This window comes from Rhinoderma darwinii, chromosome 8 (genome assembly GCF_050947455.1).
Source record: "Rhinoderma darwinii isolate aRhiDar2 chromosome 8, aRhiDar2.hap1, whole genome shotgun sequence".
Lineage (NCBI taxonomy): Eukaryota > Metazoa > Chordata > Amphibia > Anura > Rhinodermatidae > Rhinoderma > Rhinoderma darwinii.
Window position 1 is genome coordinate 110,945,039 of NC_134694.1, and position 25,767 is coordinate 110,970,805.

General features: G+C 44.2%; 1 protein-coding gene and 1 long non-coding RNA gene across 2 annotated transcripts; both read right to left on the reverse strand.

Annotated features, from left to right (window-relative positions):
* Positions 1-917: 917 nt before the first annotated feature.
* Positions 918-7,319, reverse strand: LOC142658867 (lymphocyte antigen 6 complex locus protein G6d-like). The gene is made up of 3 exons (XM_075834482.1): positions 7,191-7,319; positions 3,375-3,479; positions 918-1,548 (listed from the first exon to the last, which is right to left on the reverse strand). The coding sequence occupies exons 1-3, from the start codon at positions 7,240-7,242 to the stop codon at positions 1,346-1,348; spliced, it is 360 nt and encodes a 119-aa protein (XP_075690597.1). The 5' UTR covers positions 7,243-7,319; the 3' UTR covers positions 918-1,345.
* Positions 7,320-16,379: 9,060 nt separating this feature from the next.
* On the reverse strand, positions 16,380-19,640 carry LOC142658868 (uncharacterized). Its single transcript, XR_012850207.1, has 3 exons — positions 19,494-19,640; positions 16,623-16,767; positions 16,380-16,503 (listed from the first exon to the last, which is right to left on the reverse strand). It is a non-coding gene; the product is annotated as an uncharacterized LOC142658868 (long non-coding RNA).
* Positions 19,641-25,767: the final 6,127 nt, after the last annotated feature.

Consider the following 25,767-nt stretch of genomic DNA (forward strand, 5'->3'; position numbering starts at 1 on the left):
AAAACAGACAATACAATGTACTTTATTTTACAGAAAATCATCTAAAAAGCAAGATTTTATAAAAAAAAAAAAAAAAGAGCCTTGAACAATCCCTTATCCTTAAAGGAAACTTCAGACAAAACTAACATGGTGTTGTGCCTAGTGCAGGACCTGAGCGGTTGGTGCAAGACACAAGAATTATTTTTTGGTGTTTTTTGCAACCCTCAGGCTAGCGCTAGGTATAACACAGTGTTTGAATTTTTCCTGGACATGTCAGAAGTTTTGATTCGAGCACTGAGACCCCCATCGATCACTAAAACGAAGCAGGCAAAGCGCTCGGGCGAGCGTTGAGCCGCTTCGTTTCTGATCGCCTTCTCTCGGAAAGCTGGGCAATTCGTGTACGGGCTCTTAGAATTTCTACTGAGCCCGTACACCAACTGCTCGGCTTTCCTAAAAATAAAAAACGATCAGAAACCAAGCGACTCAAGCGCTCACGCAGGCGCTTCTGCAGCTTTGTTTTAGCGATCGGTGGGAGTCTCAGTGCTCAGACCCCCACCGATCAAAACTTCTGATATGTCACTATGACATGTCAAAAGTTTTCTGAAAGTTTAGTTACCCTTTAACTCCACTGATCCACTAAAAACCCTCTTTAGATATGTGCCTCGAATTAAAGTTTCTAATCAAGAATTAAAATTGGAGTGCTTTATGATGTTGTGCTTCTTCCTCATTGCAGAGAGACAGAGAGAGACCTATAGATATATGACAGGTATTTAGAGATATATAGCTAAAATAACTTGGCATGTAGACACAGTGACTAGGACCGGGTTGCAGTTCCACTATAGCTGTAATATTGCATAACAACTTCCCGGAGAAGGAAAGATCTGCAGCACTAAAGGTTGAGATGTGAATGCAAAATCAGATCTGAGAGCACTGTGACATTTTCATTTTTAACTGGACATACGCTTTAATGTTGCAAAAAAAAATAAAAAATAAGAGATATTTTACACACTACCAACTAATCAAAGGGATTGACCCAATACTGATCCATTGGTAAATAGACATAATATGGGGCCAAAAAAGGCCAAAGTCTTCTCTATTGTGAGTAGGTAACAAGCACACTTCAAATACTAGCGATTAGAACAGATCATACAATTGTGTGAAAGGAACAGTGCAAATGCAATAACATTCAGTTTGCCATTAGGCCGGGTTCCCGCGTAGCGTAAACGCTGTGGAATTACCTTGGTGCGATTTTTTGGACGGAATGTCCTGTGGCTTCCAGGTCGGACACGCTGCGTGATTTTTACGCAGCATATTCGTCCCGTGGGAACCCGGCCTTAAAGGCTTTTTTAAGCAAAATCCCTCAGTCTCAAAAGAGTCTGGCCACCCACAATGAAATGAAAACAGCAATGGTGGTAAGAATGGATGCCGAGGGAATGGCAGCTGAATTGCAGAGGTCGGTAAAACAGCACGAAGGAGTTGTAGTAAATTTTATGCCAGCATATGTGGTCTCAGATCCTTGCCCACATTTTGTGGGTGCCGAACAAGACTTCTTATTCAAGGAGATTTGAGCTGAAAAGACACAGATATATGAATAGATTGTATTAGTTACATCAACCCAATTTTATAACTGGGAAAGCAGCAAAGGCGTGTAACCAAATGTGGACCAGACATGGCTGAGGCGTCCAAAAACCCATGGAGGGCAAAAGACACATTTTTAATGACATGTTTATAATAATTACTCAGGCCTTATTCACACGAACGTGTTACACGTCCGTGCTACACGCGTGATTTTCACGCGTGTCGCACGGACCTATGTAAGTGAATGGGGCCGTTCAGACTCAGTGATTTTCACGCAGCCTATGTGTGCTGCGTAAAACTCACGACATGTCCTATACTTGCCCGTGTTTCGCGCAGCATGCACCCATTTAATTCAATGGGTGTCGTGCAAATCGCGCTCGGCACACGGAAGCACTTCCGGGTGCCGCGCGTGATTCGCGCAACAGTAGTAAAAAGAATGAAAACAGAAAAGCACCTCGTGCTTTTCTGTTTGTAAACATAAAACCAGAGTGTCATAATGATGCCGGCTGCGCGAAAATCACGCAGCCACGCACCATATGCTGATGACACACGGACCTTTTGCACGCGCAAAATGCAGCGTTTTTTGCACACGCAAAACTGACACGTCCGTGTGAATAAGGCCATAAAATTACTACCTGCCACAAAGAGGGTGCATACTGTAGAGGCAGATGATACAGTTCCTCTGGGGCTCTTGGAGAGAGGGGCCCAGCCCCTGTAGGTCCCATACGTAATGTTACTGGGTGACAAGAACCTGTGCAGGACTCCCCTTAAGAGAGAATCTGCATTATAACCAAACAAGGTGGTAGGGAATTAGCCAAAGTGTCGTCAAATCAGGGTGGAACGGGAAAAAAAAAAACACCAGACATTTTGTCCTGGGTGTCAAAACCGGGCCACATAATAGGGGGCCCATTTTGATTTACGGTGCTCCTCTCTTCTATGTACCTTCCTGCCACCTATCTATATTCCTAATAGTATTTGTTCCCAGGATTACAGCCCCTTGGGGATCAAACCTAGAGACCATATTTATATCAACTCCTCTCTGTCACCATTATCCATGTCTGCCACAAGACCCCATTCCTCAGTTACGCCAGACAATTTGCCAGATCTTCCACAGTCTAGGATATTAGTGACTACTTTAAGGACAGTGCAGCTGTCAGGATAGTTACCGTATTTCATTTCTCAAGTTAAATTTTCTAAATAATCTGCCCTCCCAGATCCTGTGTAAAGCCGCTTAAGCACCAAATGATGTCACTGTCTGCACTTGGCAATAAAATGACATCACTTCCTGTCTCAGTGACCACAGAGTGTAATCTCCTAATAGACCTAACTGTTGTGATCACAGACAATACTTCATATAGAAAACAGGATAGGGATGTTCCACCCATGAATAAAGAAGCAGTTATACGAGATTACTCCCAGCCCTGAGGTTAGTTGGGAGGAATGAATATTCAAGAAAAAACATGGTGATCAGCTACCAGCTCCTGCCCAATTAAACAATATTTTTGGCGGTCCAATGGTTACTTAGGTGTCCCCAGTGCAGTGGGATTAAATTTAGCTTCTTGTTGGAGCTTGTACAAAGCCCTCACAGCCTAATCAAATGCAGCATTTTCAACCCTCAGCGACATCCACGTGGGAGGAAAATGGAGAGGCTAGCAGATGGCAGCCACTCCCTTTTTTTGTGATTAGGCAAGAACGCTCATCAGATTTCTAAGACTTATGTTTTCACCAAAAATGCAGCCATGTACTGGATACGTTACTGTTACTTCTATGGCCAAAAATAAACAAGAACAATTTCAAAACAGAACAAATTGCATTACCTGTTTGTATTTTCTCAGTCATGCATACTTCTAGTGCTCCACAGCTTGTTTTAGATGGGAAAGCACAAAGGGCAAAATCACAAGTGTAGCATTCTAGAGCATTACCTATGAGAAGATCGAATAAAAAATATGTGATATGTAGTGCGCAGCTTATACAACCTGCAGAGAAGCAGAGCTAATATCCTCATCATCTCCTCACACTACTACACCATGACATGTATACACAGCACAGTGCACACAGCAGTGTCATCTCCTCCTCACACTAGTACACCATGTCATGTATACACAGCGCAGTGCACACAGCAGTGTCATCTCCTCCTCACACTACTACACCATGACATGTATACACAGCACAGTGCACACAGCAGTGTCATCTCCTCCTCACACTACTACACCATGTCATGTATACACAGCGCAGTGCACACAGCAGTGTCATCTCCTCCTCACACAACTACACCATGACATGTATACACAGCGCAGTGCACACAGCAGTGTCATCTCCTCCTCACACAACTACACCATGACATGTATACACAGCGCAGTGCACACAGCAGTGTCATCTCCTCCTCACACTACTACACCATGACATGTACACAGCACAGTGCACACAGCAGTGTCATCTCCTCACACTAATACACCATGTCATGTATACACAGCACAGTGCACACAGCAGTGTCATCTCCTCCTCACACTACTACACCATGACATGTATACACAGCACAGTGCACACAGCAGTGTCATCTCCTCCTCACACTACTACACCATGACATGCACACAGCACAGTGCTCACAGCAGTGTCATCTCCTCCTCACACTACTACACCATGACATGTATACACAGCACAGTGCACACAGCTGTGTCATCTCCTCCTCACACTACTACACCATGACATATATACACAGCGCAGTGCACACAGCAGTCATCTCCTCCTCACACTACTACACCATGACATGTATACACAGCACAGTGCACAAAGCAGTCATCTCCTCCTCACACTACTACACCATGACATATATACACAGCACAGTGCACACAGCAGTGTCTTATCCTCCTCTCACTACTACACCATGTCATGTATACACAGCACAGTGCACACAGCAGTGTCATCTCCTCCTCACACTACATCATGTCATGTATACACAGCGCAGTGCACACAGCAGTGTCCTCTCCTCTTCACACTACTACACCATGTCATGTGTACACAGCGCAGTGCACACAACAGTGTCATCTCCTCCTCACACTACTACACCATGACATGTACACAGCACAGTGCACACAGCAGTATCATCTCCTCCTCACACTACTACACCATGACATGTACACAGCACAGTGCTCACAGCAGTGTCATCTCCTCCTCACACTAATACACCATGTCATGTATACACAGCACAGTGCACACAGCAGTGTCATCTCCTCCTTACACTACTACACCATGTCATGTATACACAGCACAGTGCACACAGCAGTGTCATCTCCTCCTCACACTACTACACCATGTCATGTATACACAGCACAGTGCACACAGCAGTGTCATCTCCTCCTTACACTACTACACCATGTCATGTATACACAGCACAGTGCTCACAGCAGTGTCATCTCCTCCTTACACTACTACACCATGTCATGTATACACAGCACAGTGCACACAGCAGTGTCATCTCCTCCTCACACTACTACACCATGTCATGTATACACAGCACAGTGCACACAGCAGTGTCATCTCCTCCTTACACTACTACACCATGTCATGTATACACAGCACAGTGCTCACAGCAGTGTCATCTCCTCCTCACACTACTACACCATGTCATGTATACACAGCACAGTGCACACAGCAGTGTCATCTCCTCCTCACACTACTACACCATGACATGTATACACAGCACAGTGCACACAGCAGTGTCATCTCCTCCTCACACTACTACACCATGACATGTATACACAGCACAGTGCACACAGCAGTGTCATCTCCTCCTCACACTACTACACCATGACATGTATACACAACGCAGTGCACACAGCAGTGTCATCTCCTCCTCACACTACTACACCATGACATGTATACACAGCACAGTGCACAGAGTAGTATCATCTCCTCCTCACACTACTACACCATGACATGTATACACAGCACAGTGCACACAGCAGTGTCATCTCCTCACACTAATACACCATGTCATGTATACACAGCACAGTGCACACAGCAGTGTCATCTCCTCCTCACACTACTACACCATGACATGTATACACAGCACAGTGCACACAGCAGTGTCATCTCCTCCTCACACTACTACACCATGACATGTACACAGCACAGTGCTCACAGCAGTGTCATCTCCTCCTCACACTACTACACCACTACACCATGTCATGTGTACACAGCGCAGTGCACACAACAGTGTCATCTCCTCCTCACACTACTACACCATGACATGTACACAGCACAGTGCACACAGCAGTATCATCTCCGCCTCACACTACTACACCATGACATGTACACAGCACAGTGCACACAGCAGTGTCATCTCCTCCTCACACTAATACACCATGTCATGTATACACAGCACAGTGCACACAGCAGTGTCATCTCCTCCTTACACTACTACACCATGTCATGTATACACAGCACAGTGCTCACAGCAGTGTCATCTCCTCCTCACACTACTACACCATGTCATGTATACACAGCACAGTGCACACAGCAGTGTCATCTCCTCCTCACACTACTACACAATGACATGTATACACAGCACTGTGCACACAGCAGTGTCATCTCCTCCTCACACTACTACACCATGACATGTATACACAGCACAGTGCACACAGCAGTGTCATCTCCTCACACTACTACACCATGACATGTATACACAGCACAGTGCACACAGCAGTGTCATCTCCTCCTCACACTACTACACCATGACATGTATACACAACGCAGTGCACACAGCAGTGTCATCTCCTCCTCACACTACTACACCATGACATGTATACACAGCACAGTGCACAGAGTAGTATCATCTCCTCCTCACACTACTACACCATGACATGTATACACAGCACAGTGCACACAGCAGTGTCATCTCCTCCTCACACTACTACACCATGACATGTATACACAGCACAGTGCACAGAGTAGTGTCATCTCCTCCTCACACTACTACACCATGTCATGTATACACAGCACAGTGCACAGAGTAGTATCATCTCCTCCTCACACTACTACACCATGACATGTATACACAGCACAGTGCACACAGCAGTGTCATCTCCTCCTCACACTACTACACCATGACATGTATACACAGCACAGTGCACACAGCAGTGTCATATGCTCCTCACACTACTACACCATGACATGTATACACAGCACAGTGCACACAGCAGTGTCATATGCTCCTCACACTACTACACCATGAAATGTATACACAGCACAGTGCACACAGCAGTGTCATCTCCTCCTCACAATATTACACCATGCAATATACAACATAAAACATAAATTCATATAAATAACACTTTTTTTGTCCACCCTCTCCAGGTCAATAATTATAATTTAATGTACTTCTAAAGTATTATTATTTATTTTCTGTTGCTTTTATGTATCACCAACAAATACTGCAAACCCAAAGTAATAATAACACATATTTTATCATCATTCATACATCCTATTATTCCTACTACAGCCGTTAACTAATAGAAACCCTGTAATATCATCCAGCTGTGCATTGAATATACACCTCCAGTAATAACCCCCCCCCCTCCCCCCCCACACACACACACACACACACACACACACACACATATATTTCTATTTACCCAAATGGCAAGCCAGAATGGTAAAAAAGGCGACTGCAATCCACTTGTTCATGTTTGTGGAGTCAGTGTGATCTCCGTGTCAAGGTGTCTGTGTCTCTTCTCTCTTTCTGTCCACCCTTTTCCCCATCTCCCACTTTTATATAGAAGGTTTTCCATGAAAACCACTCCGCCCCTTTATAGTCATAAGACATTACACAAATGTAGATTTCAGGGCCTATTCAGTCTGCCTGACCTTGAAATAGTGTTGTAACTTGATAAAAGCTTCTTGTAAAAGTAACATATATAGGAATTATTTCCTTCCTCCAAACCTTGCCTTCCTTTTCATCTGACCCTTACCATTAAGTACTAATAGTCATACAAGGGGTTGTAAGAGACTAAAAAATGTGTCTACTTCTTTCTTGCAGAAACAGCGCCACTCTTGTCCATGGGCTGTGTCTGGTATTACAGCTCAGCCCATTTCAGATGTGGCAGAGCAGGTGGGCTCACACAATTTGATCAAAATGTGCGCTAAGAACCTCCCTATTGTAAGTAGATTTAGCAGTAATGCATATTTATTTATATTTAGGGGCTTAGGTGGCATTAGTGTTCGCAGTGCGCTGTTGCTATTTTCTTGTGTGCTGTATATATATATATCTCAAAACATGTATACAGATGCAAAAACGCCTGTGACTGCAAAATTGTACAGCACACAAGAAAATGGCGACAGCTCACTGCGAACACCAATGCCACCTAAACAACTAAATATAAATAAATATGCATTACTGCTAAATCTACTTACAATAGGGAGGTTCTTAATGCACATTTTGATCAAATTGTGTGAGCCCACCTGCCACGACAGGGCATCCTCTATATAATGTAAACTCCCGTACACCGTTACATCGGCTTTCCGTAAAAAGCAGATCAGAAACCAAGCGGCTCAGCGCTAACCCGAGCGCTCAAGTTTTCTGAAAGCTTAGTTACCCTTTAAAGTGAATGTCCACATTTTACCACTTTGTTATTTTTCGATTAAACAATCTGTGCTGATTAATTTCTTAATATATCTTTATAAGGATCGGAGCTCTGTTTTTCTGAGGCGAAGCTCCAAATCCCCTGCATAGGCATAAAGTTAAATTATACAATTATTTCTGCCTGCAGTCACCACTAGAGGGCATTTAGCAGTTTACTGTAAACGGTTTTATTATGGAGTTCTATGTATATTATGTATGCGGTGAGCTCCTAAGCTCCCCCTAGTGGTGGCTGCAGGCACAAAACATTTTAGCATTTAAAGTGTAGCTAAACGTTTGACAAACCTCTGACATGTCATAGTGACATGTCAGAAGTTTGGATTGGTGAGGGTCTGAGTACTGAGACCCCCACCAATCACTAGAACGAACCAGCTGAAGCACTCGTGTGAGAGCTCAGCCGCTTCGTGTCTGTTCGGCTTTTTCCGTAAATCCGATGTATCGGAGTACGGGCTCATAGACTTTCTATGGAGTCCGTACAATGATACATTTATTTCCGGAAAAAGCCGAACAGACATGAAGCAGCAGAGCGCTCACACGAGCTTCAGCTGGTTCGTTCTAGCGATTGTTGGGGGTCTAAGTGCTCGGACCCCCACCAATCCAAACTTCTGACGTCACTATGACATGTCAGAGGTTTGTCAAACGTTTAGCTACAATTTAATATGTCTTTGCAGAAAGTTTTGAGCTATGTAGCTGAACAAAAACACCTCATACTATACTATTCTGCCTTTTATATAGAGAGTGATATTTAGCTGCACTTTTATATCTCTACATCTTTACATCTTTCTAAGGAAGAGAAATCCATAAAAAAAAAAATTTGTGTAATAATGCATATCTATGTAATGGAGCTGGCACACAACAGAAGCCTCTGTGTGTATTCTTAGCCTACAGCTTATAACCGTGCCCTGAATGAATCCTGCCTGTTTATGGAAAGAAAGTTTCATGAAAAGTTATATAACATTCTGAAATACTCTGTGCTTCGGTTACTCACCATTTTAATGATCTCGGCATCATGCCAGTATTGTCTTCTTTATACTCAGAGGCTGAAAACCTGTACAGACCTAACATGGGTGTAACTATGAGGGTGCAGACGTAGCAGTCACACCCAGACTCTGCTGCCTGAGGTGCCCAAGTTTCCCTTTGCTGCACAAGAATTATTATAGAGGACACCAGTATTATAAATGCACATGATGCCATTTATAATACTGGACTCATATATAGAGTATTCTAATGGCCAGGGGTGTAACTACAAGGGGTGCAGAGGATGCAATATAGGGCCCCAAGAGGTTCCTCTGCTCCATATGAGGAGACGGGTATCATAAATGCCAACTTGGTAGGTGAGGATTTTGTATTGAGGCCCAGGAGCTTCAAGTTACGTCTCCCAGACAGTATCTCACAGCTGATAGTCTGCTTCAATTGTATCAGTGTTGTCAATCATCTGTGAGCAAAACATCCTGGACTGAAGATGGTACATTTTACCTTCACTGACACATTGTAGCAAATCTTCATCCAAATAAATCAGTAGCATAAATCTCTAAACAAACAAGACATGATATGATTACATTTAATTCCAATCTTACAGGGGTTTTCTCATCTCGCACATTTATGGCAAATCCACAGGAAATGCCTGACAGATGCAGGTCCCACCTAACTCTAGAAAGTGGCCCCCTGATCCTTGTCCTACCTTCTGCTGCTAACGGCCACTGATTTACCAGGTGCTCGTCACTGAAAAACCTGGCCACCTCGTAGGTCAGTGGCCGGTGCCCATCGACAGTGGCAGAAGGCAGGACGGGGGTCAAGAGGCCCCCGTTCTAGATATAGTTGGGACCTGTATCTGTCACATATCTATGGCATATCCTGTGGATATGCCGTAAATGTCAGAGATGGGAATACCCCTTTAATGAAGATATTGGTCTAAGAGAGAGAGAATTGATCAGCTGTCATATGACAGTCTCTCCATGGCAGCATGAGTGATGGGTGGTGTTGTGCCAGGATCGACGTTTATCATCTATTTTCATTCTGGGAAAATTTTTACAGCAGAAACTATACAGTAATGTGATGAAGAAAATACCAACTTTACCTCTACATTGTAGGAGTTTAGCTTCGATGTTAGGGGATGTCTGACAACAAGCTTGCTGAAGGTTTTCAATAGCAATCAGCTGTATTGTGAATGCAGCTCTTGAGTATAACTCAGGATCTGTACAACATAAATAATGTGATGTATGTACACACCAGAGAATAGTGAGTGCTGCTCTGGAGTATAATACAGGATGTAACTCAGGATAAGTAATGTCATGTATGTACACAGTGACTCCACCAGCAGGACAGTGAGTGCAGCTCTGGAGTATAATACAGGATGTAACTCAGGATCAGTACAGGATAAGTAACGTAATGTATGTACACAGCGACTCCACCAGCAGAATAGTGAGTGCAGCTCTTGAGTATAATACAGGATGTAACTCAGGATCAGTACAGGATAAGTAATGTAATGTATGTACACAGTGACTCCAGCAGCAGAATAGTGAGTGCAGCTCTGGAGTATAATACAGGATGTAACTCAGGATCAGTACAGGATAAGTAATGTAATGTATGTACCAGTGGCGTAACTACCGCGGTAGCAGCAGTAGCGGCTGCTACGGGGCCCGGGGCTTGAGGGGGCCCGTGCCGCCAGCCGACACGCCCACCCAAATGCCCGGTGGCGCCGCTAGCAGCCGTTATGGCTGCTACAGCGGTAGCACCGCTACTGTGGGGCCCGCGCCGCCGAGCCTTACACAGGCCCTCTCATCATGCCTGCAGGTGTCGCTAGCACCGGAGGGGGCCCCAGTACTAGCGGCAGCCAAATACATGTGTTAGCACTGAATGGCCGGGCATGTTCCGTGCCTGACCATCCAGTGCCTTACAATGACACTGATTGGCTAGCGGCGCGATGACATCATCGCGCCGCTTCCATGCTTGGAAGGTGCTGATTGGCGGGGCAAGTCATTCTGCCCCGCCAATCAGCGCCATTGGAGGACGCTCGTTCAGCTCCTGCAGACATGCTCAGAAGAGAGCATGTCTGCATCGCCAGTGAACAGCGTGGGAACGGGATCATGTGAGAATGGCAATTTATTTATTTTTTTCTTCAAAAATGTGAATGGCATTATCTATAATGGGGGGGGGGTCGTCTTTATGTGGGCTATCATATATAGGGGTGTCTATATGTGGGGCAGTAGCTACAGGGGGCTCTATATGTGGGCCATTATATACAGGGGGATCTATATGTGGGCCACTATATACAGGGGGGGGTCTATATGTGGGGCACTAGCTACAGGGGAGGTCTGTATGTGGGGATGTGGGGCACTATCTACAGGGGGGTCTATATGTGGGGCAGTATATGTGAGACACTATACAAGGGTGGGCTATATGTAGAGCACTATCTATAGGGGAGCTATTTTTTAGGGTACTTTCTATAGGGGTGGGCTATGTGTGGGACACTATATACAGGGGTAGGATACCTGTGGGGCACTAGCAACAGGGTGGCTATATGTAGTGCACAGTCTACAGGGGTGGGCTATATGTGGGACACTATATACAGGGGGAGCTATATGTGAGACACTATCTACAGAGGTGGGCTATACGTGGAGCACTAACTATAGGGGAAGCTATATGTAGGGCAGCACGGTGGCTCAGTGGTTAGCACTATTGCCTTGCAGCTCTGGAGTCCATATGTGGGCACTATCTACAGGGGGCACGGTGTGTGTGTGTGTGTGTGTGTGTGTGTGTGTGTGTGTGTGTGTGTGTGTGTGTGTGTGTGTGTGAGAGACAGTTATATTTAGATGTGTTGAGAATTTTAACTTTGTTTATAGGTGCAGAAATGTTTTAAAACTGAGAAGCTGAAGACATCTAAACGGAAAACTGCAGAAATGGGTCATGGCCGGGAGAAATCCATCATAGATGTCTGAACCGGAGGGAGAAGAAAAGAACTAGAATCTGAGATGTCACCGGTGAGTCACTTAATGTAAATGTTTATTCTGCCTCTAATCAGTATTGTAGTCACTGTATGATCTGCAGCGAGATGATGGGTGGTATGATTTTTTTTTGTGAAACCGCATCTCCCAGCATATCCTTACCATTGTTCCGGCCATGCTGGGAGCTGTAGTTTTACACCGTACAAACCTATACGCAGTGGCGTAACTACCGCTATAGCAGCCGTAGCGACTTCTACGGGGCCTGCAGCATGAGGGGGCCCGTGGCACCCGCCAGCACGGCCCCCACCATGGCCGCAGGCTCCGCTAGCAGCCACTATGGCTGCTACAGCGTGACGCCACTGAAGGGGTTGTTCCTACAAAAGACATGCATCCCCTATCCACAGGATAGGGGATACATGTGGGATCGCCGGGACGCCCAGCGATGAGGAGAACGGGGGACCGAAAGTCCCCCCTAAGTTCTCCATGACAAACCTCGGACTTCCGGGGTCTGTGTCGGCAGCTCCGTAGAAATGAATGGAGCACCGGTCGCGCTTGTGCGCATGCGTGACCAGCGCTCCTTTCATTTTTATTGAACTGCGCAGACGCCAGAAGTCCGAGGTTAGTCATGGAGAACTTCGGGGGACTTTCGGTCCCCGGTTCTCCTTATCAATGCCAGTGATCGCACATGTATCCCCTATCCTGTGGATAGGGGATGCATGTCTTTTGTAGGACAAACTATAGGCCGTTTTTTTTTTTTTGGGGGGGGGGCTTATATGGTGTTATCTACAGAGGGGGCTGTATGGTGTTATCTACAGGGGGTCTGTATGGTGTTATCTACAGGGGCTGTGTATGTGCTATCTATAGGGGGCTGTGTATGGTGCTATCTATAGGGGGCGCTGTGTGGTGGAATCTATAGGGAGGCACTATCTACAAGGGGGGGGGGGGGTTGTGTGATACCCAGCAAAGGGGGGGGCCCCAGTCAAAAGTTTGCTATGGGGCCCAGTCTTTCCTAGTTACGCCCCTGGTATGTACACAGTGACTCCACCAGCAGAATAGCGAGCGTAGCTCTGGAGTATAATACAGGATGTAACTCAGGATCAGTACAGGATAAGTAATGTAATGTATGTACACAGTGACTCCACCAGCAGAATAGTGAGTGCAGCTCTGGAGTATAATACAGGATGTAACGCAGGATCAGTGCAGGATAAGTAATATCATGTATTTACTAGGTTACTCTACTTTTTGTGAAGATTATATTTATATATACACTGTAATGTGGGACATGCAGAGCTGTAAGCAGAATGATTTTCTCTCTTACTAAGTTTTAGTCTTTTTTTCTGGGCTTCACACCCTGATTCCTGTATAAACCTAGCAACACCCTTATTTTATATTCTGCCAGTGTCCTGCTTGGAAGTCTCCACACAATGAAAGATCATTTTCTCAAGAAAAGCAAAGTAATCACGGCAACGAATCTCCAAGGAATGTTACATAAGAAAGAAGGAAAAGATGTTTTATTGTTTTCATATCGCTTCTGTCTTGGATATTATTAGACAAAACCAACAAGTAACAACACCGCACCTAAATTTATTTCTAAAAAAATATGTGAAACACATTGGCAGCACAGTTTTGAGCTGCTGGTTGCTATAAATACTCTGCCTTACAACTACGGTCTTTTATACTGTGTTGCTAGGCAGCATGTCCATAGCAACCAGGCAGAATTGGCTCTGAGCTTAGGGTAAAGAAGTGACATCAGTGGGTGCACGGAAGAGTGCTAGCCCTATAGCATAGATCAAAATGGACCCTCTATTATGGTGCTTGGCTTTGCCACCCAGGACAGGTCTGGTGTTTGTTTCCCCCTCGGCCCCTTTACATGACCCTGTCGTCAATTCCCCACCCCCTTATTTTATTACAATGCAGTTCCTTTGGAGAGGGGAGTCCAACACAGATTTTTCGCCACGCAGTAGCAAAGGAAATGGATCAACCAGGGCTTGGCCCGCTCTCGCCAAGGGCCCCATAGTAGTCCCCAATTTAAAAAAATAAATTCTTAATATATATTTATTGAAGTCGGTGATTAGTTTTTATGCTACCGAAATCCGAATACCCTGCATAGAGTTAAACCGTAATGGTATGTCCACACGTGGCGGTGTTTTTGAAAACCCCATCAACATGAATAGCATTGTAAATTGTTGTGGATTTTCGGAGTTTAGCTGCTTACTGCGCACTATTCATACAAGTAAGTTCTCATTAATGGTGGAAGAATTTTATCATTTAGTTCTATGTCAATGCTGGGGATTTGGAGCTTTGTATCCGAAAAATGGAGCCCCGTCCCCGCAATAAAGATATATTGAGATATCAATCAATCAGGATGTTGGACCTAAAAACAAATGGGTAATAAAAAATGTAAAGCTCGTGGATTGCTCCCATTTTCAGTGCATAATTAATAGAGGACTAGATTCATAGTCATACCACAGACCCCCTATAGTTGAGGTACGAGCGGCGATCAACGAGTCAGCTCGATCAGTGGTCGGCGCTTGTTTGCTCCTTTCACAAGGAGCTATGTATGGGAACGAGCGCTCGTTACTCCGATCACTCGTCACCATACATTTCTATTATGTCGGCAGCGCGCCCCCTGTTTAATCAGGGGGATGTGCTGCAGACAGCGATAATATTTTTCACATTTAAAACGATACGATCAGCAGAAGATCGAGCATTTGCTCGTTCATCTCCTGATCGCTGCCCTGTTTACACATGGCAATTATTGGCAAGTTATTTGGATGCTCGTTTGCCCGATAATTGGCCAGTGTAAAAAGGTCCTTTACTGGGTTATTCGCCCTTTTACCAGGTGGAAACCGACTTGTTTATGCTTTACTCCCACTCCCGAATATGGTTCTTGCTGAAAGATAAGTTAGGACATTAGGAGCACAGACTCATGACTTTGGAATGTCTGACTATTCTCGGGCCTTTAATATTTAATAAACCCTTTCATGGCCTGGGGTGTTTTGGGCCTTCAGCTAAATTTCACGTTTTCGAATGCTGTATTCTAAATGTGAAGTTTAGCTTTTTTTTTTCTACTCCAAAATGTTTAGGTTTTTTGTTGTTGTTTTTTTTGCAGGTCGCATATTGCTTTCTTATCATTTTAAATTGGAGCAGATATTAATTCATTTTGTTGGACTATTTTAGGGAAACATTGTCAGAAGCAGGAATAAAATAGTTTTTCAAATTTTTTTCATGCTATGTTTTAAGGTGGTTTGTTCAATGAATAATAGTTACACCAAAAATTAACCCCTTGAATTCCAAGCCATTTTTTTATTTTTTCACTCCCTGCATTCCATGAGCCATAACTTTTTCATTTTTCCGTCAATAGAGAGGAGTGAAGGCTTGTTTTTTTTGCAGGAGCAGTTGTAGTTTCTATTGGTACTATTTAAAGTACCATATAATGTACTGGGGACTGAAAAAAATTCTATATGGGGTGGAATTGAAAAAAACTGTGATTCCTCCATTTTCTTTTGGGTTTAGTTTTTACGCCTTGCACCGTGCGGTAAAAACAACAAATTAAAACTTTATTCTGCTGGTCAATACGATTACGGTGATACCAAATTTATATAGTTTTTTTATGTTTTACCACTTTTACAAAGTAAGAACTATTTGTTAAAAAAAAAATTGTGTCGCCATATTCTGAAAGCCATAACTTTTAAATTTTTTCATCGATTGAGCGATGTGGGTTTTGTTTTTTTTGCGAGACGAGCTGTAGTTTTCATTAGTACCATTTGTGGGTGAGAAGGCGTTAATTATTTTCCTACTTCTTTAGGCTAGGGCTACACAAAGTCTTTGCTACCACCTAGTTTGCTCGTCCAAAGATCGCTGCGTAAAGCTGCGAACATTACAATAACCAAAGTCAATGTTATTACTTTGCGACCCGCAAACTGCCTCTACCGCGACTCCACAGTCACAAGGAATCCAGACCGTGGGCCACATTCACTTACATTACTGCAATGTACGCAGCACGACACAGCGATATTTGGATGCGTGATAAAAGTCGCCACGTAGCCCTAGCACATGGATGAAATGGCCACAGCAGCACACCAACACTACCCACAGAAAAGAAGAGAAGGACCAAGTCTCGGGAAGCTCTGAGGACCAAGTCGTCCCCCCAGAATGTAATATCGAACTGTCAGGTGGTCTATCCAATGTAGTGTTAAAATTAACCTCAGGCATGACCCTGCTCCAGAGCATACCTCAAACCCCAATCCATTTCACGGATGATCCTTGGAGAGACCCAATTGCCGGCCCGGTGGTCTCACATGTGCCTCAACGCAACCCCAATATACATAAGAGTGTCCTAGCACCCAAATCAACAAGGGGACCCTGTAAAAGAAGAAAAATATGGTACCATACCAGCCACACAACATAAGAGGCCTCACATTAAAACAATAACAAACAGACTCCCAATGACCTTCCGCATTACATTCTTACCCAACCCCCACCTCACTCGTGAACGCACATCTGTATTGATGATCCAGTCACGTGATGACCCTTCTGACGCCATTTTAATCCGGTTTTATGAACGAAACGACCAATTCTGTTGTGCTGGTGCCTGTGGATCAGAGTGGGCTTGGAGACATGGTGGCTCTGAAAGGAGGAAGAATCGGTAACTATTTACGATTAGTAAATGTATTTTGTCCCTAATTTGAATAAATTTACTTATGTAATAGCAGTCAACTCCTTTAAATAAAAAAAGCAAGACCAGTCAAGCGTCCATACACCACAACAGCAGAGAGCTCTTCCTCACACGCTTTACCAATGATGGAGGGATCCCGGACCATAAGGAGGAATCCACAGGTTTTCAATCACCATATTGGTCTCTTCTGTATGGTAAGTTATTTTGGCTGGAATTTTCCCGCCAAGAATAAGGTTATTTTCCCGCCTAATGGTGAGTAGTACCTGGTTAGAGACAGTGAGATTGACGTCTGTTTGTCATCACTATCGGTTCCTAAAGGTTAAGGGGCGGCTGAGACATGTTACAAGGAAGTTTTACCGTGTGACCTTTTTCCATTAGACCTTAATCTCCCTATGTCTGTGAAAGAGATGGATTTGGAGAAATGAATTTGTGCACTTGTTATTTTTGCTTGTAGCTTTGTTTCTAAGCCGGAGGAGAATGATGACTAATTTGAGGAGGACAGAAGGCGTCCAATTGAAAGATCATTCAACAACTGTTGCATTTTGTATTTCCGGTAGTGTTATGGGTGAGAAGTTTCCTCAGAATTCCTCAGGTGTGTTTCAACATAGTCCTGAGGCTTATAAGAATTTTGAAGGCTTAGGTTGGTTTCATCATGATGGGATCACGATGAGCCAAAACGGTCCTTCCTAATCTGTCTTGGGGTGTTAAAGACGTTGGTTTGTGGCTGAATTTTATGTTGACACAGGAATCGTCTTTACCTAATGTAAGGCCTCATTTACGTTCAATTACGTCTACTACTGTATCAAAAAAGGGCACTTGCTTTGCATATAATGAATCGCAGTGCAAGTGACCCAATACATGTTAATGTAGGCAAAAGTGCTCATTTTCTAGTAGAAGTCAACCAATGTCCGGCTCCTTGCAGAAAGCAAACATACACAGCCTTGATGCCAGTAAAGGTTGAGACAATGTGCCCTTGATTAGACAAGTACCCAAACAGAAATAACATTTGTGAGAAGTTCTGTCTGATGGTTTTCCCATTCCACTATTTACTGGGTATAGCTGTAAATGGGTAGATACCTTGTCATCGGTTAATATGTATCCTGATATTGTTAGAAAGAAGATTGAAAAGGAAAATGTAGATGGATAGGATTTGTCCCTTTTGCAGTACCCCCCTTTGAGGATTTCCGTTGATCCCCATTGGGTGCCTAAGAAGGAGCCCAATTCACTAATGTTAATACACCATTTATCTTTCCCCCCTTAGGGGGTCTCATAAAAATGAAATTGACAAATCCTTATCTCCTGTCAGCAATGCCAGTTTTGATCAGGCAGTTATGTTGGTAAAGAGTTTTGGTGTTGGTGCCCCTATGGCTAAAGGGGACAACCAATCTGCTTACCGGTTGTTGCCTATTTACCAGTCTGGTTTTAGTTCCCTTATTTTTCTGTTTAAAAAAAATAAAAAATAACATTAAAGTGTCTTTCTATGGGCTACTTCATGTCATGCTTTTATTTTGAAGCCTTTTACACCTTTTTTGAGTAGGTTGTACTGGTTGGAGCAAGCACGGAGCAGTCCATTATCTTGATGATTTTTTGTTTATTGGTCCTTCTGATTCTCCTTTTTGCGCTAATTTCTTACATTTATTTGTTTGTGATGCATTTGGGTTCATTTGGCGTTGAATAAAACGGTTTTCCTATATGTTGTATTGAGTACTTAAGTATTCAGTGGAGGTGAATTTTGATTTCCTTTAGAGAAAGTTTATAAAGTTTTTTTTCTCCATTGTTGTTTTGTTGGGTAATCGGAAAAAAACTGTTAAAAGAAGTTGAGGTGGTAGGATTATGCCCATGGGCATGCTAAGGCTGTGGGTATAAGGAGCCCTTCTTTTCATGTGCATTGGTAACAACCAGGGTTCAGGTATGTGCATTTAATTGTGTGTGTTTTTCTACTTACAGGTTGTGATGACTTCCCCAGGGCCAAAATCTTTTATTATGGGTTAATCCTTTAGTGATAGGTGGCCTGGGATGCCATGTAACGTGTGATCATGGGGACAGAGAAGGAGTCTGGCTCTGCTGTCGGAGATGTGGGAGACCCCGCTGGGCATAGTGCTGTCTACTTTGCTGGGGGACATGCTGAATTGTAGGTATTTTAGGCCCAGGGAGAGGTTCCTACTACTCTAGTGCTGAAACCTCTACATAGTCACGTGTCTCAGGAGTCTCACTAAATTGTTTAATTATCAAGGGGGACGGAAAGTTCTCCTAGTGTGGACTAAAAGGTTACAAACCAGACCTGATTGGTAGACTGTGTGCAACTGCGGGCCCACGCATCACACCCGCAAACATGTTTGTGCAGAGAAGTTAGGGAAGATAATACAATGATAGATTGTTTTGGCACAAAGATTGTTTTATTTCTTAGAAATGTATTGATGTACTGATGGTGCAAGTTCAACAGGTTTTGATGCATTGTGGGAGAGTCGCTGTTGTGCTTCTAGGTGGCCTCCTTTCTTGGTTGCTAATAATGTTACTTCTAATCTAGTTTTACTAAAGTGGTTTATATCGGCGGTAGCTACGGCAGCATCTGCTCGACTCTCACCGGTGTCTTCCATTTGCCCTAAAACCTCACCCGACTTTCTTTTACCTGGCACGTAGATCAGCTAGGCCCCTTCCCCGGATCGCTCATACTTACATTTTACAGGAGGACCCAAACCGACATTTGCATTCATTATACCGCCAGCAGCCACATTTCCTGGGTAACTATAGCAGAACCTCTGACACTCCCCGAAAAAGGACTATGACGGCATCCTTGAGGCAGCCATCAAACTCCTCCACAAGCTAATATACTTATGGTTTCATCTCAAGCTAGGCCGCACTGCCTTCGTCTGCCGGAACTGCTTATAATAACGGAGTCACGCCATGCCCCAATAAATACAATAAGCCTCACCAATTAAATCTAAATCGCAACATAATGACATAAAAGATTTAGCATTTGGGTCCAAAAGCTCTTTTTCCTCTGTAAGTCTTACCTCAAATGATTCTCGTTCCTGGTTCTGCTCATATTTGTCCTCTTGTGTCTTTGTTTCCAGGTCCAAGCATGGGTCTTTCTCAAGCAATTAAAACACGGTGCAGTATATATAGGGAATATGACATCATAGTAATCAAATATGCAAATCTACAAATTCATTAATTAGACCAGTACCACTGATGAAACGTGAAAACATACACAAATATTTAGTGACTCCCTCACATAGGTTCAAGACGGAAATCCCAACAAAAAGATCCCGAGGATGCATAGATCTCGAGATAAAGGTAGTACATGAAATGGGCGCCCAGCTCTCTCCCCTGCCCATGCGCCAAACTAGGAATACGTCATGAAAGTGTATACGTTGCCTAGATACCACGCTCACGTCTCTGTGCGTCACACGTCACCCGACGTAATGGCATCATACTGGCGTCTCCATGGCCCGTATATTACGGACGAAAGCCAAAGAGGACACCAGTTTTGCATCAGCTTCTTTTAGATTTAAGCAGTACTCCTCTGTATAGACCTCTTTTCTCCGATCGTTCGTCCCCATACATTATCATCATGTCGGCAGCGCTTCTCTGTTTACACCGGGAGATGTGCTGCCGACAACGATAATATTTTACTTTCTTTAAAATGATACGATCAGCAGATGATCGAGCGTTTGCTCGTTGATCTGCTGATCGTTCCCCCGTTTACACAGGGCGATTATCGTGAACGCTCGTGAATCAGGCAGACGAGCTTCTATGAACACTCGTCTGCCTGATAATCGCTCGGTGTAAAACCCCCTTAAGGCAGAGTCTGTTATTTCAGATATGTCTTTGGGACAGATGACTCATTTTGTGTTTTCCTCCCCAGCCTCACCCAGTTAACACTATGAGAACGACCAAAGGCAATAGTTGACTTATGTTCGGCACACGTGAAACCTTTTAGTTCTCACAGCTAGTCTGATGTATAGATATCCGTGGAGTGATTATTTCTACTGTCATTCCCCGGTAACTCATGACTTTAAGGACAGAAGGTTGACACCCGGCTCAACCATGGCCCCTTTTCCCTTCAAATAAAAACTCTACTACCGTTATGGTGCGAGGCCATAGCAGCCATATTTACAAATATTCTCATAAGTAACTATAATAAACTTTACATAAAAATACAATATAAAATGACAGGTATTCAAAAACATCCTAGAACATTTTACCCTATTCTATCTTCTCCATTTCTTGTGGAAAAATGATCCTTAGAGGCAGTCTCCATTTTGGCCCCTACTTTCCAAGTAAGGTAAAAACTCCTTACCCCAAGCCGTCCAAACCTGGCATAAGGGCACCGAATACAACTTATCCGACTATTCCTGGGGGGGGGGGGGCTTATTCCCCCCAGGACTCCATTCATTGTATTTCACCATACATTCAGATGCACGGCCCATTTTCATGCACCTGACCATAATATTTCTGCCTCCAAGGACCCCTTCTCCCGCTCCTAATTAAAACTGCAATGATAACAAACCCCCCCCCCCCATATACTACTACCGGGCGGGTGGGCGGGAACTTCCTGTGCAACGTTACAGGCGACGTTAGATTATTTGCAACGCTTACGTGACTTGGGTGTGTCGGCGGCGGTTGTGCGGCGTCGTTTGTCTGGGCTTGCCTTTCATTTGCAACTGCGGGGATGGGAGGACGTTAGTAAGCATTTCTTGATTAGACAATCATTAAAGGGTTGGAAGAAAGAGTATGTGTTTTCAGAATGTAGACGGCCCATTTGCATTTCTTTATTGACTAATTTGCTCGGCCACCTGCCTTCTCTGTTTTTTCCAAGTTCTAAGTGGCCTTGTTTGGGGTGGCGTTTGGTTTGGCATTTTTTGGAGCTCTTTGCGTTGGTGAATTAGTGTCTCCTTCGAAGTCCAAACCGGGCGGTTTGTGTCTGGGAGATGTAGTGGTGGGGGTTAGTTTTATCCACCTGCATATTGCCCGGTCTAAGGGAACTTGGATATTGCTAAACTCTGTGGTCAGTGGCCCTTGCCTGGTCGGTTTGGTCACCTCATTATCTGCTATGCATGGGGGTGGGTCTCAATTTCTGTCTCATGCGGATGGTACCCCCCCCCCCCGCCCCATCAGATTCCAGTTTTCTGCAATGCTGAAGAACAGCTTAACGGCTGCTGGTGCCGTCCCCTGGGTGATTACAGCACCCACTCTTTCCATATAGGTGCGGCCATGGAAGCTGCTAGGGATGGTCTTTCTGAAGGGGAGGTTGTGCGCATTGGTCGGCGGCGCTCACAATGTTATGCAGGATACAATCGCCCTGAATTGTTAAACTGTTAACATTTGTCTTCCCTACTTTAGGTCGACCAACTGTGTGGATAGTTGGTCACTCCTACGTCTTTTGGGCAGGCCAAAGAGCTGAATGTCGGCCTGGAGGGTGAAGTTTGGGCTTCGAGTCTGCTGACATACATTGGAGGGGCATGCGGAGCCTGCGATGTTCCCAAACTAGGGATGTTCGGGTTCCTGTTGTATTGGTGTTGCACGTAGGGAGAAATTATTTGTGTTTTTCGTGAGAATGACTGAATTGTTGACTTTGATGAAGACGGATGTGGAAAGAATGAAAGAATGGGTGATTTCCTCCCAGAAGTAATCATAGTTTGGTCAGAAGTGATCCCACGGGGGGTTTGGCAAGGGTCGAGGGATGCAGGTGCGGTAGAAAGAGCCCGGAGAGTAGTCAATACACGGATGGCTCGCTTTATCAGGAATAGGGGTGGTGTAGTAATACGCTATAGACAGTTGGAAGGGGACAATAGTCGCCTGTGGCTGCCGGATGGGGTACATCTGAACGACATTAGCCTTGACATTTTCCTTTCAGTATTGCAGGATGGCATAGAACAGGCCTTGTTCTTGCTTGGTGGAGGTCAAAGTGCAGTGTAGGTTTCCATGCCCTCCTTGTGGTGGTTCGGGATCTCAGTTGGTGGTTATGGGCCAACGGGCATCTCACGTTGCTGGGAAACCGTTTGAGCGTCACGACTCTGCAGTACGTTGGTTTCCACCACAAGAATTAAAAGATAAATAAAATAAAGCGGTGGCCAAACGCCATCCACAAATAAGAATTTACATGTCATGTGTTTTATTTATTAGTATTAAGAGATGTGGCAGATTACTGATGGGTGAGAAAGAGCCTCTGCTCCCTGCAGAGAAGTGTTTGCACCCCCTTGTGGCCGTTCTGTATACACCGGACAAGTAAAGAACTATTGCCAGTAAAATACTGTTCGGGTATGCGCACACACAAACTCAAAAACGTCTGAAAATACGGAGCTGCTTCCAAGGGAAAACAACTTCTTCTTTTCAGCCATATTTTTAGCAACTCACGTTTTTCGCTGCGTTTTTTACGCCCATTTTTGGAGCGGTTTTTCTATAGAGTCAATGAAAATCGGCTCCAAAAAGTGACATGCACTGCTTTATCGCACCTGTTTTTTTTTACACCTAAATAAACGGCCCATCAGAATGGAACGCCGTTTCTCCTATTGAAATCGATGGGCGGATGTTTGGAGGCGTTGATGCTTCTGATTTTTCAGCCGTTTTGAATAAACCGTGTGAACATACCCTTTAATTGCACATCATCCGGGCCTCTGTGACAATTGCGACTAATCCTGCAGTCCCTGCCGTTGGGTTGACGTAGGCGTCAACGATCTGATCCTGGTGTAGCGTGGATGAAACACTAGCAGTGGTACCTAAAGTTGCTAGACCCATCATTTCCTGACTACTACCATTATTGCAATAATGTCAAATAAAAAAACGAAGCAACTTTCACATAAAAATAAATTTAAAAATCTCGTGTGTACAGCTCCTAGGCAGACCTATGTGTCTCCATGGCAGTTTCAAAGTTATCTTTTATTGTGTTTGTTGCGGAATATGTGCCGCTATATTAAAGATCCGAGAATCCCACACGATCAGTCGTATTTTAGGGGCTGCGAATCAGCTTACATACTACGAGAGGTTTGCGCTACAACCTAAAAGGATAAACGGGGGTACAAAGTGGTAGCAATTACACCCAAGCCATGGTGCCTGAGCAAAAACAGGGAATGTAGAGTTGGTAGCCTGGATGTTTGCCATGAAGTTGGATGAAGGTTAAGCTTAGTAGGTCAATTAGATGACTAGGAGGACAAATAAACATCCTGTAATCTGCCAAAACTGTAAGCCTACGTCACGGAATAAAACCATTAAATAAACAGTAAATTTATAGAGACCTATAATAAGCGGCAGACTAGATGGAGCTCTTGGTCTTATTCTGAGATCATTTGATTCATAGTTGTATTTGCCATTTCCTTTATCACCACTAGGTGGCAGCATAGATCAGAACTTAAATTGACCTGCGGCGCACATTTCAAAATACGTAGCATGACGATTTATCTTGCGTTTCTGCCTTAGAAGTGTATCTGACGTTTTAGAAAAGGGAAAAAAAAAAAAAAAAAAAAAAAAACCACACCAAAATCTGCAGCAAATGTAAAAACTGCACCAAAAAAAAACAAAAAAAACTGAACTGCGAATTTTACCTGTGTTTTCCACATCAAATTTAGCAATGTGCACATTTAGCCTTAGGGCTGATTCAGACGAACATGGCACTTTTGCGCACGCAAAACACGCGTTTTGCCTGCGCAAAAGCCACTTGACAGCTCCGTGAGGCAGCATCATATCATATGATGCGCGGCTGTGTGCTTTTCGCGCAGCCGCCATCATTATGACATGCCATTTGGAGGTTTGTAAACCGAAAAGCATGTGGTTCTTTTCTGTTTACATTCATCCTTTTGACAGCTGTTGCGCGAAACAGGCAGTTCGCACGGAAGTGCTTCCATGCGGCATGCGTGGTTTTCACGCACCCATTGACTTCAATGGGTGCGTGATGCGCGAAAAATGCCAACATATTGAACATGTCGCGCTTTTTACGCAGCGGACAAACGCTGCGCAAAAAGCACGGACTGTCTGTACTGCCCCATATACTTCTATTGGTCCATGCGAGTCGCGTGAAAACCATGCGGCCTGCACGGACGCAATTCACGTTCGTGTGAATCCGCCCTTAGGGTATGTTCACACGGTTTAAACACCTCCAAACATCTGCCCATTGATTTCAACGGGAAAAACGGCGATTAGTTCAGACTGGGTGTTTTTATGGGGCCGTAAAAAAAAACACCCTATAGAAAGTGCATGTCCGTTTGAGCCGTTTTTCATTGTGTCAATAGAAAACCAGCTGCAAAAAACATTCTCGGTTTCAAAGACGACTGAAAAACAGCTCCGTATTTTACAGCCGTTTTGTTTCTGCGTGTGAACATGCGCTTAGGCAGCTTTTACGGACGCCGAATGGCACCTTCCTTTTGCCACGCGGTTCATTACAGCTCAACACACGCGATTTACTGCAGTTCCTGCCCACATGACTTCTACAGGTGAAACCAGGTCTTTCAACAAAACGTAAAAAAAAGCACACACAACATATTTTGCGGGGTGGTATTAGGCCACGTGGCAAAAAAAAAAAAAAAAAAAAAAAAAAAAAAACAAAAACCAGTGCCATTTGACACGTGTAAACATAACTCTTTAGGCCTCGTTGAAACGGCTGTATTAAAGCCGCATTTAAAGACCCAGCCCGACCACAGATCTCATGTTCGTTCAGGTCACATTTCGGACGTCGGAATGGAGGCTGGTTTCACAAATGCCAGAACATTCTAAAAGCTAGATGGTGACAAAAAGAATTTGTACGAGATTAGGAAAAAAATACAAAAAAGTCTCTTTTCCCCCTTTTCTGAAACAGTGCCACTCTTGTCCATGGGATTGTCTGGTACTGCAGCTCAGCCTCATTCACTCATCTCACACAACCCCTTAACACATCTTCTGGCACCAATGGGTGACTACTGGTTCTCAATGACCTCGGATATTGGCTTTAAGAGTAGTAAATCTGAGGAACAACGGTG

Bases quoted from the DNA above. Each gene is read 5' to 3' on its own strand.
- LOC142658867 (XM_075834482.1), bottom strand. From the start codon at position 7,242: ATGAACAAGTGGATTGCAGTCGCCTTTTTTACCATTCTGGCTTGCCAT. The intron at 3,480-7,190 runs GTAAATAGAAAT...ATCTTCTCATAG, and splicing joins CATTCTGGCTTGCCATTTGG to GTAATGCTCTAGAATGCTAC. The intron at 1,549-3,374 runs GTAATGCAATTT...GTGTCTTTTCAG, and splicing joins GACTGAGAAAATACAAACAG to CTCAAATCTCCTTGAATAAG.